The following is a 17,304-nucleotide window of genomic DNA, read 5'->3' as shown; positions in this document are numbered from 1 at the left end:
TAAATCTAGTGGAAAGTGACTGGGGAGGGCAGGAAGGACCCCCTGGTAAATGTTGTGGCAGAGTAACATATGTGTTGATGAACTACTGGCTTTTAAAAATTCCCAACAAGAAGTGCCCCCCCACCCCCAAAGCGGGCAAATTTGCAAATGGAACAGTCATATATATATTTATCTTTTTATATCTTTCTATATGTCTTTTTTTGTTGTGAATATTGCAAGTAATTTATGTTGATTGTACTTCATTGTGTATAAGCTCGACAAAACTATTACCTAAACTAGTGATACGTTTGTCCTGTTGACTTAAACACCAAGTAAAACCCTTTGTTTTATTACTAAAATTGTTTGTAGCAAATGTGCACATTTTATGTACACTGTACTGTTTCTACTGAGCAGGATCTGAAACCTCTGTCAGGCACTCATTACCTTTTGTCCCTGTATCATCTTGAGATTTTATATAGTTGCAAGAAACAAATGCAAATTCAAACAACTTTTCAGGCCCCCACAGTTCACCATGTGTGATTGATAAACAGGTCTATGTCTGTTAAATATAAATATAACTGAAAGAAACCTTTTCAGGCTACTTCACTTACTTTAATAGTAATTTACAATATATATATATATATATATATATATATATATATATATATATATATATATATATATATATATATAGAGAGAGAGAGAGAGAGAGAGAGAGAGAGACAGACAGAGAGAGAGGGGATGGAGGTCAGATCGTGTGCGGTTTGCACCCCCCCCCCTCGAGAAATAGTTGGTACGCCACTGGTTTTTAAATCTTTCAAAATATGTGTCAGTACTCCTTTCACAATAAACATTTGGCTGACAGTTTAGTACTATCATTTCTTGCCCTCTCGTCATGTCCTGTACACTGTGCCACTTTTGTTGTTGTGGGTAATGGTTCTATTGTCAACAATGCTACTAAGAGGTAACAGAAAAGGTTAAGCCAATGCGATTTATAGACACAGGGCATTAATACAGTAGGTCCAAATAAATGCAAAAGTTACCTAATCTGTCAAAGAAGTTTCCAAAGAGAGCCAGATGGTACACCAATTATGCTGAGGTGAGGCAATTGGAACACAAATTTCTTAGCACTGCTTTTCTTTTGGTTAGTGAAGTCATGAAAACACGAGGTTCGTTACACGAACAAGCCGAAAAAGTCTACGTTCAGTGAAAAAAAAATTCTGTGTACAACAGATGTTATTTCCTCACCTAATAGAAGTGGGAAAACAATGTGTTTATATTTTAAAAGACATCACACACAACTGGTGCTCTCCCAATGAGCTATAACAGTGGCTGTAAAGAACTAGTAGGGGGCGGGGGGCTGTGTGTAAGTGTCCACCTAGTGGGCATGTCCATTTCATCTGCTGCTGATGTTCCAATTGCCTGGACTGGGGTATACATGAGAAAGAGAAAGGCACCTCCAGCCAATCAGAACTTCAACAGAAGAAGAAATGGACATGCCCACTAAGTGGACACTTACAGAATACACCCCTTGGCCAGCCATCGCTCAAGATAATCTCATTGAGCACTGCATATAAGAATCATCGGTATGGTGCCAAGCAGTGGCATGTTTTTTTTTTCTGCAATTCTTCGATTTCATTAGAATGTACGGTGAAAACTTGTACGTACATGAAATACCATACTCTGCATTTTAAATACTCTTTTGGTTATTTTGGCATTTTATAAATGCTTTACAAAGCAGTATTTGGTACAGTAACTTAAATACCTTTTGGTAGTATCTTGTACCCTCTTTTAATCCCACAAAACCCAACCACAATTCTATGTACACCGAAGAAAATTAAAACAGTTTTTTTACATTTATTTCTGGCAAGGGAGTGTATACTTGCACGAAGAAAACAGTGAAATCATAATTTAATAAATGTATTATGAGTATGGTAATTACTTAATTAGTAATTGATTTGCTGAACTATCCACAACTAAAAACTCCCTCCAGCACAGCCAAAATGCTAGTATGGGCTCTACATTGGGTTTCCAACGCTTAAATCAGACTTTTTAGGCATCAAATTCATTGTGTCAAAACTGATACGGTGGGCTTTGCGGTGTTACGACACTTTTTAAAATATTTCAACCAGAGTTGACTGGTTGCAGGTATAGAAATGCATTGCCATGTTAAGTGTTTGACTCATGATTTGTACTGGCCTTTTAAGAACTATTATCATGACGTCATCGTGCACCTATTTTGTGACGTCTGTCACAAAATCAGCCCATCAAAAGCAGAAACGCAGCTACCGGTCTTTATGAGGGCTGTGTGCAACTGTGTTGGTATGGCCAAATTGGACGAAGCGGCAAATTTTGCTTTTTAGCTGACTTGCTCTGTACTAAATAAAAAGAAGCAACAAGGTCTGGCACAAGTACTTTTTCTTCCACAACTCGGCTACGGACATCAGTGAAAGTGCTGCTGCACAAGAATTACCTGGTATCGAGAACGTAATCTTAAAAGTCTTCCTTGATGACCTTAGTCTAGTAGTAGCAGGGTTTTACAGGCCGCCTAACTCAGGTAATTCCTTTTTTCAGAAACTTAATGAATTTTTATGCGCTAGCAAAAGTTATTCTTGGAATTTTAACGTACCGTCCATAAACTGGAACAGTAAATTCCCCGACCCCTTATGTAGCTCTGCTGAGCCTTTTGTTGACATTATCCTTTTCTATGAACTAACACAATTAGTTACCGAACCAACATGGATACAAGGGGAAACCATGTCTATTTTAGATCTCTTTCTTGTCAGCAATAGCATCCTTAATCGCAGTCCGAAAACGTATGTTCTTGAAGGTATATCCGATCATAAGATGGTAAGTTTATATGTAGATTTGAATTGTATAAAGAAAATCAAGAAACGGGCATCTATGGTACCAATTTTTGCTCGTTCTGATGATGTGAGTATATTGGACTAGCCTGATATCTCGTTTTCACAATTTGTTGTTCTCTCTGAGTCTGGGGAAATTTCCGTTGATGACTTGTGGCTTTTCTTCAAGAACCTTGTTTTAAGGTGCATACAAGATTTCGTACCATTCCGAGTGAAATGTGTGCAACGCTCAAACCCATGGATGACTAAAGACATTGTACACTTGGGACGAAAGACGAAAAAGATCCGAAAGAAATTTCGTAGTAGTCCCTTCGAAGATACCGCGCAAAAACTTTCCGACATGCGCAAACAGTTAAAACACACTATGAAAAAGGCTAAGCAACATTATCACAGTGTAAATATGAAAAACTTTCTTCTTTCGTCCCTGGCAAAATTTTGGCGTCATTTCAAACAAAAAAGAGTACAATATCGAATCTATGTATTGATGGTAGACCTGTTACGGATCCTTTTGCCATCGCGAGTTCATTCAATGATTACTTCTGTTCAGTGTTCACGAAAGATGACTGCAATCAGCCACACTTTACACTACCTCATGAATTCCCTGCTATAGGTGACGTATCAATAACTGAGGAAGGTGTTTTCTTACTTCTTTTGAAAGTGGACAGCAAAAAATCCCCTGGAATAGACGGCATACCGAATGCCTTCCTCATTAGGTATGCCGAATGGTGCTCGAAATATTTAACCTTAATATTTAAAGAATCCTTACGGCGAGCGGAATTTCCACATGATTGGAAGTATGGAAGAATTGTCCCCGTTTCTAAATCACAAAATCCATCACATATTGCGATATACCGGCCTATCTCCATTTTATGCACATGTGGGAAGACACTTGAAGATGTCATTTTTAAACATATATCGGAGTTTCTTGAAAATAACAACCTGATCGATTCCAGACAGCATGGTTTTTGCAAGAACCTGCCGACGGTAACACAACTGCTGGAAACTGTTCATGATTTTGCCGCATCATTAGATAAGCAAAGCCAGGTAGACATTATATTCTTAGATTTCGAGAAAGCCTTTGATCGCGTGTCCCATCCTAAACTGCTTGTCAAAATGAAATCAATATTCAAGAACATCACATTAATATCCTAGATAGAAGCATATCTTTCATTGCAACAGCAGAGTGTTTCCATCGACAGCATTAGTTCCAGTCTGGCCCCAGTTTTGTCAGGCATACCGCAGGGATCCATCCTGGGACCACTGTTCTTTTTAATTTTTATTAATGACATTACTCAAGATATACCAGTGAAAACTAAGTTGTTTGCTGATGGTTGTATATTATATAATGTAATTCACCAGGCTGAATGACTAGGCTCTTCTAAATTCATCTCTACCTAAAATAGACCGTTGGTGTTCTGAGTGGCAAATGAAGGTAAATGAGAAGAAAACTGTATCAATGACAATATCAAGAAAACGGATTCCCCTACACTTCCAATATTCAATAAATGGCCGCAGTCTTTCTTCAGTAGAGAGTTATAAATACTTGGGTGTCATGATCACGTCTGATCTCAGGTGGAACACAAATATTAACTACATACAAAAAAAGGCCGTGAGGAAGCTTGAGTATCTGAAACGTTCCCTACGTCAGTCGACAGAAGAAATAAAGTTACTGGCATATAAAACATTTATTAGGCCGATTCTTGAATATGCTTCCGTCTTATGGGACCCATTTACTGAAGTAAATATAAGAAAACTCGAAAGTGTCTAAAGAAAATCAATAAGATTCATCTTTAATTCATACAGCTGGCACACATCTCCGACTCAGCTGCTAGAAAAAGCTTATTTAAAAACACTTCAACTAAGACGTCATCGTGATAGGTTGAAATATATGTATTTAATATATCATGATAATCTGCGTATCAACAAGGAATTGTACATTCAACAGGTGACTCGTCGTTCCACTCGAGGAAATCACTCGAAAAAAGTTAATTCGCCTGCAGAACCGATTGCTTCAGTAATTCATTTTTTCCTCGAACTATTCGAGAATTGAACCGGCTCAGTGCACACATTGTCGAGAAACCCACCGTACAGTCATTCTTAAGTGCTTTATAATTCTTCCATCAGCCTTCGATTTTCAGCAACACTTATCTCGCGAAATGGTTCTCCCGCAAAATGCTTCGATAAGTGACGAATTACAGCAGTTTGTCATATCGTGCGACGCGCATGCGCAGCTTGAATGGTCCGTGTTCTGATCTAATCTTTCCTTGTCAAGCACTCTGTCAATATATCAGTGTATAATTTTATACCTGTAGCACGGGTTTGTATGCAAGCGACGTGCAAACTATCGGTCTTTCGCGGCTTTTCAGTGCGTGGTGCGAGCCTTGTGTAATGTGTTCTTGCCTTCTTATTTTTAATCATTTCTTCATATGTACTACTGCCCACTCCTGCCCACGGCCTTCTCTGAAGGCTGGCAGTATATATTTATTTATTAAATAAATAAATAAATAAATAAATAAATAAATAAATAAATTACACGCTTGCCTTGAGTATATGGAAGTAATGACCAAGAAGTAATATCTGTATTGAAGCACCCCTGCCTATCAGAGCTTATTTTCAAGCACAACATTATAGTGGCGTCAAGCACATCCTTAGATCGGCTTTTCTTTGTCGCAGTTAAGTGTTCTTAACATGCACCTTATTTTTTTTTAAATACATTATCTGCAAAATGTGTAGAGTTTTTCGTAGCTGTTACGATACTTGAGTATATGTTAAGCCACTATTAGCGATTCAGCCTTGATATCGAGGACAGTATCATCAAAACATCTCGCATGTGCGGTTTGAGCAACAGATCGGAATTATTTACCGCCAATAATTGTACGTATGAGCGAAGCATGTCCAGGGCAGTCGACAAGAGTGAAGTGAAGATGTCGGCACTGGCTCTGCAAGTGCTCGGGAGCTTCTACTTGAAAAGACGAGAAACCGAGATCGAGTGTGATGCCACGCGACTGACTCTGAGGGTTCTTGTCGAAGCACGCTGTGCTCGCCGTCGTGCTCAGGGATTTTGCCAGAGACGTCTTCCCACTGTCCACATGTCCAAGCACTCCAACATTTAGGTTGAATGTATCTAATACCATTGTGAGCAATAAAAACGACCGACAGGATCACAATAATATTCAAGCACTGCAGTAAACACCGCCACTAACACATGTCCGGGAATCGAAACTGTTTTGGCCATGCCTTGGACGGATTCCGTCTTCTCGTTTTCGGTCAGCACTTCCACTCCGTATGATTTTCCATCGTTTATTGCTCAGGCGCCGGAAAAAAACATTGTTTGTTAAATTATTTTCTCTTTTGTTCGCAAAGGAGATGGAAGAAAATTGAGGTACATTTGGTACGTGTTTGCATGACGTGTAAATGAACGCAGAGGTCGCACTGTGCCCCTTCACTTTTGATTTCGCGTTATTTCTCCACTTTGCCTTCTCACTGCGCGGTTAGCTCTGTGTCGGCTGTTGCATGCGTGAACGTAGGAACTTCTTTCTCGGCTGTCGGCTTTTTGCTGCTGCGATGAAGTGTTAGCTTGTTCACGCCACGGCGTAGGGGAATGAGTGGTAGTATTATGTTATCATTTTTTCTGGGCGCTGGGATCCTGCTTTTGGGCAGCGTGAATTCCGCGCTTGAATCTGCGAGCTTGTACGATCCTTCCATGCCGCTCCAGGTCCTCAATACGTTGACTTTCCATAAGGTAATCCTCAACAAGGAGAATGCTTGGCTTGTACAGTTCTACAACCACTGGTGCGGCCACTGCATCAAATTCTCTCCGATATTTAAGGCATTTGCCAACGACATTGCAGGTGGGTACTTTTCTTTAAGAACAGTTTATGAAAGAGCATGGCGCGCATCTACGCGACATTTGAAACCGGATGCTCTTGCTTTGCTTTGCTCTGCGCCTTAGATTTGTGGTGTCCCATTGCCGCATATTATCTTAAGGTTGCAGATTAAAAGAAAAACGCTGATCCTTACAAATGCGTCCACGCTCGTACTACACGCAATGCTAGACAGAGAATAAAGCTAAAAGTCGCGGGTTTTGCTCTAATGTTTAAACGGTTATGATTGCGTTGTCTTCGGCGCATACTCATGTAGCGTCATGTGAACTTATTGGCATCAAGTTACAGCAGGAATGAACTTGGTAATCGCTATGTCTGACGCCATTTATGACGAATAGTTTAATTAGAAATGATGATATTGACTTGGCTATTATTCAGTGTCTCTTATAATAGCTTAGGTTTCGGCATACCAACGCTAAGACGAAGCTCAGGGCTAAGAGAGGACGCACAGAGCGCCCTGTGTGTGTCCTTTCATTGCCTTGTGCTTCGTACTGGCACTGGTTTTTCAAAATCATAGCTATGGCACAGCAACTGCCACACGTTCTCACCTTTTTTGAATTTCATTTCTTTGGCAGTGTTTTCCAGTTAATCATTTTGTCCCCTTAACATGTTGGCTGCTAATGCAGTAACTAGCCATCTTCTGAACTGCCTTTCTTAAAAAAGAATAATGTCTTTTTCTTGTCTGCCACCAGAAAAAAAAAAAAAAAAAGGTTCATAGAACCTTAAGGAAACAAGACTGCAACACCCGTTCATCATAGTAGAAAAGGCACTAGAACTATGCTTTGCTTTTGAGCAACAGTAGAAGCCAATATGATGCTGTGAAACTGCCAGTCTACACCTGCTAGCTAAATAATTAGTGGAAGAAAAACCCACCACAAGCTAGTCGCTGACAGTTGCAGCAATTCATGCTGCTCTAAGTGTGGTAGAAACACATACCATTCAGAAAAACTAGCAAGATTTGCCTTTAATGGCCTGTAAATTCTAAAGTCAATGTTCACAATAGAAGTAAAAAATTCCTACCAAGATTTTACAGTTTTTGAAAGGCAAGGCTCTCATTGGTTATGCGACCATGGCCGGTGTCTGGTGCCAGTATGATGTAAAGATTCCTTTTGCTCGATTCTCTTCCTTGCTTATCACCCACCATTCATGGCTGGCAGATCCCAGTGAAACTGTGGGTGGAGTTATGCTTGGACCACTGCATGATAAAGCATAAAAAGGGATAGCATTGTGATGCCATCATGATGTTATCCTGGCCTAGTTTTGGCTTGATGGAAGGCATGAGGTTGGAGGCATGGGAGGGGAGCCTTATGTTCACTATCATTTTTTTAAATTGTACAAACATTTTGTTGTCTACTTAACCTGTGTTATTCGTCTGGTTACTGTTGAACTTGGTAAGTGATTAAAGATGGGCACTACTTGTCATTGTTATTGAAGCCATTGTAGCGCAAAGGAACATGGACATAAAAGAGGACAGGGCACCATGGGTGCTAACTCGCAACTGGTTTACTGTGTCACCCGAGAAAAATAGGAAATAATAGATACCCACAGTATACTAGTGCGTGTGTACATGTTTTTCGTGGCAAAGAAAAAGAAAATTCAAAAAGGCAAGTCTTGCAGCCAAATAAGCAGATCAACGTGTTGCTAACGCAATCTGTGCCTCTTTTTATAATGTGATAAGCTTCCAAAAGTTCACAAGCAGTAGTATCCTAACTTCTGCCTAGAACCTTAAGCTTACGCAAACACAGTTCACACTTGTAGGCCAGGCAATGCGCAGGCAGATGTACATTGCCTTTAGTGCGCATCTTCCTGCACACTGCCTCGCCTGCAGTTGTAAACAATGGTTGCGTAAGCTTAAGATTCTAGGCAGAAGTAAGGATACTGCTGCTCGTGAACTTTTGGAAGCTTATCACATTAAAACAAGTGACACAGATTTTGTTAGTGACATGTCGATCTGCTTATTTGGTTGCGAGACTTGCCTTTTCGAATTTTCTTTTTCATTGCCACGAAGAACATGTACACATGCACTATACTGTGTGTATCTATTATTTCCTATTTTTCTCGGATGACCCAGTAAACCAGTTGCGAGTTAGCACCCATGGTGCCCTGTCCTCTTCCATGTTCCTTTGCACTATAATGGCTTCACTACGTATAAACCAACTCGCCCAAGTAGTAGTTTTATTGTCATTGTTAGCTTAGGATAAAGTGATTGTGCTGCATCTGATTCCCTGTGATGAAGAATTTTCAGTTATAAGTCACTGAAGCATATTTCATTATGTATGTGTTTCATTACATTGCAGTGAAATATGCTTCAGTGAGTTTTACATAATGAGGACTGAATGCGAAGAGCTTCTACATGGGTGCCAGATAAGCGAAACAAGTATTTCATGTCTGGCATACTTGGAAAGCAACTGTCCAGCCACTTGAAAGATATCCCTGATATAAAACATTGTGGAAGACAACAAAAGTGAGGAAACTGCTACATGATGACATTGTGACACTGAGAGGAAACACTGACCCGTCTACATTACAACTCATTTTCGTAAAGAACTTTACACATACTATTCAAGCTTGCAGCACAGGTCCAGTCAGAAGTGTTTCAGGAAGTGTGTGACACATTTTAAATATCACTATTTTCATCAGCACTGTGGCTTTTGATGCATTATCCTGGTTTGCGCAAATGTGCACACAGTGCCTGAGAGGTATATATAAATGCACACATATATAAAAAATAAGTTTTTCTGTGAGTAAAATTTTTTATGAGAGAAGACACTAAACTTTTGAGTGTGAAAAAGAAGTATCCAATAGAAAGCGAAAATTGTGTTCTGAGATAGAGCAGGTAAAAAAAATGTATGCTGAATACTAAAAATTAAGAACTGAAAAGGCTGAACCCTACATTTAACAGAAAAGAAAAAAAATCTAACAATCAGGTTTGTAGTTAAATTATTTTTCCTTTTTTAATGCGGAGTTCAAAACAATCTCCTGACCATGTGGCATAAAATGCCTCTCAGGCAGAATAAAGTGCAGGCAATAAGTTGTAAAGCAATGAACAAGTGGCACATGGAATACGGCTGAAGAAGTTTTTGAGCTGTTATGTGCTTCTTTAAAAGTGCTAAAGCATTGCATAAAGCACCTATAGAAGACATGACTTTGATTGAGAGGCTGGCAAGAACACCTGCTATAACAGCAGCTGGGCACGGAAATGTATCCATTATTGTGCGGACTTTTATTCTTTTTCTGACATGTATTCTTCTTGGTTACTTGAACGCACATGCGCACTTGTCATATAAAGATAAAAATATGATGGCGTGCAAAGGTTGTGGTTTTATTTAGAAAGGATTGCATTCGGCCAACCTTACAAATTCTACTTCCATAAACAATACCCACATTGATGCTAGGTTTGTTGCTTTGATGCTGCACATGCCAAAGCCTTTCTGATCTTCAAGTATTATTATTTTTTTGCCTACCTGTAACTAGCAATTTGTAGCACTTTTGATTTCTTGGATGTCTCAACAACTCTGTCTATTCAAATGCATTTCTGAGTTATATATCTATAAAATTAGAATTACTTTAGTGCATTGGAAAACATTGTTATGGAAATTCAAGAATATGAGCAAAACGAGAAGGTGAAAGCAGTAGCCAATGTTTTGACGAGTGGACTTGTTGAAAGACTGCGTTGGTGTCATATTGGCTGTAATAATATAATTGAAATGATGAGAGGAGGCTGTTTAAAAACAGCAATGTGATTGTTTTTCAACTTCCAGTTGTGATTTTGCTGTAGTGCGTTTCTAGTAAGTTGTTTCCAGCATATTTTCTGATTTTAGTTGTTGTTCCTGTTTACTACTATGCTGATCTGAATGTAAAAATAATTGTAAAATTACTGTGTGCAAGTGAAAGTTATGTGAATAAAGAATTTGGCATATAAGCAAATAAAAGGCATATGTTTTGGATTCTAGTAACCTGTTCATGGCAGAGGCTGTAAGCCAACAATGCCGTGACATTTCATTGTGCTACAAAACCTTTTATTCCAAGGTGGCCTTTTGATTGTATCTTCATTTGGTGGTGTTTCGACGTCACACTGGAAACGGGTCAACTGCAAACAGCGGGGCTTCCTGATCACTACCTACACACATCTGTGTAGAACAAAAGGATGGGCAGTATTTTTTTCTTTTTGTTTGTGTGCCCTTTTGTCTACTTTTCTTCTTTTTGAGAAAAATACAGCTTTAGAAAAAGAAAAGCATTATGAAGGCAGCTAAGCAAAAACAATCTGTCATACTAAGTTGAGCTGGAAGGTGTGTGAAAGTAGCATAAAAAGGAGCAAGATGGATGTTTGGCACAGTCAAGGTGAAGTAGCATGTAGTGCCTATAATTAATGGCGCTTGTGATTCTTTTGATGCATTATTGTTTGTTTTTGTGCCTAGTCAATTGGAAAGCAAAATTTAGACAGGCTCAGAATCGGAATTACAATCAGTTTATTTTATGTCAAAAACGGATAATTACGATAATAAGGGAAAATGAGACAGCCACCCAATCATAGAAATTCCTACAAAGAAACCCATACAGGTTCCTCGAAAGAAAAGCCTCACAGTTGAAGAGAAATTCGTCCTGGTCCGGGACTCAAACTCGAGACCACCGCCTTTCTGGGGCAGCCGTTCTGCCATCTGAGCTAACGAGGCGGCTAGCAGATGGCAGGACGAAGTTGAATTTGTCAACAACTCGAAGCAAAGGCAAGAGTTTGACGTAATAGTAATATTGACGTAACTCTTGCCTTTGCTTTAAGTTGTTGCCAAATGTGACTTTGCCCTGCCATCTGCTAGCCGCCTGGTCCGCTCAGATGGCAGAATGGCTACACCAGAAAGGCGGTGGTCCTGGGTTCAAGTTCCGGACCAGGATGAATTTTTCTTCAACTGTGAGACTTCTCTTTCAAGGAACCCATATGGGTTTCTTTGTAGCAATTTCTATGATTGGGTGGCTGTCTCATTTTTCTTTAATTACTTCTCTCCACCTTGCAGGCTTCCGCAGAACTATTACGTCATAATTGCCATATGTATATACAGAAGGAGGTCCCGTAGTTAGAAGCTGAAATGGGACTTCCTTGCTTTTCTTCTATGTGTTTTTCTGGTGTAAAGGGAATGAAGTATGCAGTGAACAGTGAATAAATCATTGAGTACAGACAACATACAATATGTCTGCTCTTCACATTCACTGCTGCAAGTAACTGCTGCATACTGCTGCAGTTGTTGCTACATGTGGAGCTGCATTGAATACTTGATTTCTGGAATTAAGCTGAGGCATTGCCAAGCTCCATACTATGCAAATGATAGAATGACATCGTGTGTCAGATTTTTATTGCAAAGCTTTTAAATGGGCCCTGAAACACCTTTTTCTGAAACTTGAAAAACATATTCATTTGAGTGCACAGTAAGAAATATAATGTTCAGGCAATTTTTGAGATATTATGAATGAATAAATTAGGAGGGCAATATTTATTTTCCTCATTTCCCCTCCGCTCACCTGTACTATGCAAATGAGAGAATGACGTTGTGTGTCAAATTTTTATTGCAAAGCTTTTAAATGGGCCCTGAAACACCTTTTTCTGAAACTTGAAAAACATGTTCATTTGAGTGCACAGTAACAAATATAATGTTTGGGCAATTTTTGAGATAGTATCCAAGAGTAAAAAGTAGTGGCACTGTTTCTTAATGGTCTGTGGCATATCTGGCAGGGGGTGCACATGCACAAGTAACTTGTAAAAAAACATTTGCCCTATGGCCGATGTCTATGGGCTGCTGTCTTCTGACATCAGCTGGAAGCCGGCCGGCAGTCTAGAAAATGGCAGGGAGGAGCCTTGTCTTCAGAAAGAGGGGAATCTAGTCTTTACATGCAGTTTGATAGCTCCTGTTTCATGCACTATTGAAAACTTAGCTGAAATGTTCACACCCTGCAGGGGTGTCTGCGTCAGTCAGCGTTTGGTGTGTTGCGACACCATGTACCAAAGCGCATGAGAGTTGGACCTTCCCGCGTTTAACCATGTGTGGCTTAGCTGTTTCCAGAGGAAAGGGTATCCTGAGGTTTGAGCCGATGCTGAGTGTTTGGACCTTTAAGGCCCCTCAGCAGAGACAACACACCCCTTTGACATAGGCTTCACGTAGACGGCACCCCCATGCTGACCCACCCAGGGGAAATCAGTAGTCACCTTTTTCTGTCCTCATCATCAGTCTTCGTCTTTTCCTCTCGCTTTCAATCTTTGCTGCCTTCTCTTCACTTCTTTTCACTTCCGAGTTTCCCGGCGGCAAGGGTTAACCTGGTGTAGTTATCCAACCTTGGGTTACATTATATTAGGTTATAACGGCGATGTATGGCTGACTTCTGCTGGTATTCTTCCAACCTAGTAGCGTTCCCTTGTTGGGCTAGGTGGTGGGTGGCCACCATCGCTGCCAAATTTACCAAGACTTACACGGCAAATGCTTTTCGCCCCTCCAAGATTGCCCCTTGAAAAGAGGGTGCACCGGAGCAACTTTCCAGTTCTTTTTGAAACCAAACCAAGACACATTTCCAAAGTACCATGTTCGTCACAGTGAAGGCAACACAACCATAAGAAAACTGTCACCATTCCTACTTTCTAAATGCCTAGCAAACGTGATTGGACCTAGCTACAAAGCCTCAAAGATGGCTGGCAGAGACCTCCTCCTCGAACTGACCAAGAAAGAACAAGTTGAAAAGCATGAACTCGCCAGTATCGGTGACATTAATGTGACAATCTCTCCACATCGCTCGCTCAACACAAGCAGGGGAGTAATATCAGAAGAAGATTGCCTGAACCTTAGTGACAAAGAGCTCCTTGAAGGATTAACGATCAAAACATAATTAATATACAAAGAATAACACTGACGAAACGACCAACAGATCCCCACAAAACATGTGATACTCGCATTTGGTACCAGTACTGTGCCCATTTCCATTGATGCAGGATATCTGAAAATCAATGTCTAACTATACATACCAAACCCGAGGCGCTGCTTCAAGTGCCAGAGGTTCGTGCATGCCTCAAATCGTGTAGAGGGAAAGAAACATGCGTGAAATGCAGTGCCAATGACCGCGCTTCTGACAACTGTAATGCTTCTGCGCTATGTGTCAATTGCTAGGGAGACCATTCAGCTTACTCACGGAGCTGCCGTTGCTGTAAAAGAGAGAAAGAAATAATCGCGATCACTGTAAAGGAAAAAAAAATTCATTCTATGAAGCGAAGAAAACACTTGGGCACTTCTTCACGTCCACGGTGGCCACATTCCGATGGGGGCGAAATGCGAAAACACCCGTGTACTTAGATTTAGGTGCACATTAAAGAACCCCAGGTGGTCAAAATTTCTGGAGTCCTACACTATGGCGTGCCTCATAATCAGAAAGTGGTTTTGGCACATAAAACCTCATAATTTAATTTAATTTAATTTAACTTACTTTGAGTAAGCTATGCCAGTGCAGCGTGACAGGGGGCAGCGCCACACCGGTTTCTAGAGTCTACAGAGTCCACGTCCGGTATTCCTGTAGAACCTCCATCCGCCCCTTTGGTGGCTGCAGCCAGTGCTGCTCCATTATCATCGAAGACGGGCCAGCAGACCGCAGTGCCGTAGGACCCGAAATGTAGCCAAACTCCATGGCCCAAGACACCCATCTCGGCACCTGGCTCTCGATCATCTAGCGCCTCATAGAAAGTGATGGAGATCAACCTGGAAACGCCAGCTTCGTTGATGTCAAAAGATCCGCGCTCCCTGTAGTGCGCCAAGAAAGAGAAACTTCTTGTAACAGTGCCAAAAAAGGGACAGGTAACCTGAACGGTTGCCACCCTTGATTAGAGTAGTGATGCCTTCATTGCATGTCACCCCCTTCAGTGGGCATGGGGGTAGGCATTACTCGCTGCAGTGGTTATGCGGGTTATGGCATTCTGCTGCCAAGCATGATGTTACGAGTTTGAGTGATTGAAATTAATCCACTATGATATCTCTCATAACTCGTGTGTTGCTTTGGAAGGTTAAACTTCATAATTTGAATTTTGAAGGCATTGTCCGTTTTTCCCCCACCTCTGTGCATGTACCTGATTGCAATTTTTCTTTTCCTTTTTTTTTTTTCAAATCAGCACAAATAGCGCTTTGGCTGTGCTGAGACTAGGGCCTTTTTGTGATGGTTAAGTTGGCTTCCCACCATTGCACTTTAACCCAAATCCAACTAATGGTGTCACTTGTAATCATTAAGATGACGGCACAATGTGTACTGCATGCTAGTACTTCACAATTGCATGTGATGTCCTCATGGGAGCTGCATCGACATATCTTATAAAACATGAGGTGCGCATTTGTACTTCTTAGCGTATAAAAATTGTCTTTGTCCCCATTGTGTTGATGCACTGCTTTGTGTGAAAGCTGGCTAAGCATTAAAGGGGCCCTGAAACACTTTTCTAACTAATGATAGGATGACATCACTATTAAATTACGTCTCCTCACGAATCTTCTACTGCAAAGATTTATCGAATCCTTCATGCACAAGTGAAATTAGACATAGTTACTATACCAATCAGCAGCTTTCTCTCGCCTTTAATTTTCACTAGCGTGCTGGAAGCTACACAGGGGAGACAGCAGGGGGGCACAAGGGAACAATGACTTGCTCGCCCTGCCCAAACGTGCAACATCTCAGCGGCGAGATGGCTTGTGGTGGCACCCCGTGGCAGCCTCGGTGTCTGCTATGCTTCTCATCTTTGGAGGCCACATGCAGCGGATGCAGCAACGCGCAACTGTCATGCGTAAACTGGCAGCGCAAAGATGAAATCTCTTTTCTGTCTTTTAGCGATTGCAGACACAATATTCTTCATTTAATTTATCAGACTCAAATGAGCATTAATTTTATTACTGAGAATGTTCTCACAATCACAAAATTAGCCAATAGCTGTTGTGGGCTCCACTGCTTGCAGTGATGCTGCATGACACCATTGCCAAGGAGAAAGTAAGCAGTTTTCCGCTGCTTTTTACACACAATTGTGAATTCCCTGCTGTCTGCAGTGCAATAATATTTGGCTCACATGTTTACTGGTGCCTCGTTAACAAATAGGGAACATTCTTTTGCTATGTTCAAAAAGTGTTTCAGGGCCCATTTTAAAGAAGGAAAGTTCATTGTTTGGCCTTTTTATGTATTTTATGTGTGTAGTGATATTTTTTTATTATTATTACAGGTTGGAAGGCTGTTATAAGTCTCGCAGTTGTTGACTGCGTAGATAATATGCAGCTCTGTCGCACATATGGAATCAATTCTTACCCTACTATCAAAGTGAGTAATTTTACTAGCATTAGAGAACATGAGAGGGAAAGTTGGCATCCAACTTAGAGTTGCACGAAACTATAAAGGAACACAATATGGGTTTCTTAGAAAGAATCCTTAAAAGGCAAACAAAAACTTGTGATGGTCTGGGAATCAATGTCTGCGTTAGTGCTTTCCAAGGCAGTTGCTCTATGAACTGAAGGAACCATGAGACTAGCAGATGGTAGAGTGAGAGTGAAATTGGCAATCCTTTTGCTGCTTTTCAGTGGATGCCTACTGTCCTTTTGATGAAACTTGCTGCACCTGGAGAACTGCAGAACTAATTTGCTTTGCAAGTGTTCATTTGTGCAGTTTTATTTTAACTGAAGAAATACTTATTTTCAGTCCAGTGGTATTGCATACTAGAGCACTGCACAGACCGATTTTTTCCTGGCCCGAGCCCATAATGAGCCCTAAAGTGCCGTGCATGGCCTGCTCGTGCCCACCCTGGTAGTTTCATACCTGGCCTGTATTCGGCCAGGGCCCATAAGGTTCGGGTCCATCTCTGCTTGGCACAGCCTGGCTTGACCAGGCCTTGTTTGGCCTAACCTGGTTCAGCCCATTAGCCCTTGAGCCTAAACGTAGCATGATCCAGTTCTCGGTTATTGTGAAATACCAGCCACACAGACTATTTTCTAGAGAAACATTTGACTGCATCAGGTTTTCTGCTTGAGTTATTGCTCATAAATAAACATAGCATGGTCAAGTTCTCGGTTATTGCAAAAATACTATCTGCACACAGACTATTTGCTACTGACAGATTTCACTGGCATCATGTTTCCCCGCTTGAGTTGTTGGTCATAAATAAACAACTAAACAAACAAAGAAGAAAAATTCACTGGCGATTACGATACTCCCTGATGCGAAATTTGAGCATAGCTCTATACGTGTTTTCATTTCGCAATATATTTAGGCAAAGAATTGGAGAGAGACATGTAGCAGGGTCGGCAAACTTCGAAAATTTGATGTGCGGGTCAAGTGCATCGGCTTTTTACATGACTCATCGAAGGTTCCAGTATAATCGCTGGTGCCGCTTGGCTTCCAGAAAGTACTACACAATTTGCGTCGCACATACAGTCAGATTACAAAACAATCTCAAACCATGACAACCAAAACAAGTGCGAACGTGACCAAACCAAGAAAACCAAACAAGCGTGAGCGAGAGCTGATGCGAGCAGATGATAGTATGAAACAAGCGATCCGGTTGAGACCAGATACAAGCACACATCGAGCAG

The 17,304-nt window shown here is 40.9% G+C and overlaps 2 protein-coding genes across 3 annotated transcripts in view; one reads left to right on the top strand and one right to left on the bottom strand.

Annotated features, from left to right (window-relative positions):
• Nucleotides 1-6,094, bottom strand: part of eEFSec (eukaryotic translation elongation factor, selenocysteine-specific) — a 94,975-nt gene extending 88,881 nt beyond the window's left edge. The window contains exon 1 of one of the 2 annotated variants that reach the window (XM_075670534.1): nt 5,707-6,094. In XM_075670534.1, the coding sequence (XP_075526649.1) occupies nt 5,707-5,977 (271 nt within the window). In that variant the 5' untranslated portion in view covers nt 5,978-6,094. The remainder of the gene's footprint in view (nt 1-5,706) is intronic. The other variant, XM_075670537.1, reaches the window with a different exon arrangement.
• Nucleotides 6,095-6,305: 211 nt separating this feature from the next.
• LOC142558382 (sulfhydryl oxidase 1-like) overlaps nt 6,306-17,304 on the top strand; it is a 136,650-nt gene continuing 125,651 nt past the window's right edge. Inside the window, exons 1-2 of the mRNA XM_075670528.1 lie at nt 6,306-6,694; nt 15,945-16,039. Of these exons, the coding sequence (XP_075526643.1) occupies nt 6,445-6,694; nt 15,945-16,039 (345 nt within the window). The 5' untranslated portion in view covers nt 6,306-6,444. The remainder of the gene's footprint in view (nt 6,695-15,944; nt 16,040-17,304) is intronic.

The sequence above is a fragment of the Dermacentor variabilis genome, chromosome 1 (genome assembly GCF_050947875.1).
Source record: "Dermacentor variabilis isolate Ectoservices chromosome 1, ASM5094787v1, whole genome shotgun sequence".
Classification (NCBI taxonomy): Eukaryota; Metazoa; Arthropoda; class Arachnida; order Ixodida; family Ixodidae; genus Dermacentor; species Dermacentor variabilis.
This window is presented reverse-complemented; position numbering and strand designations above follow the sequence as displayed.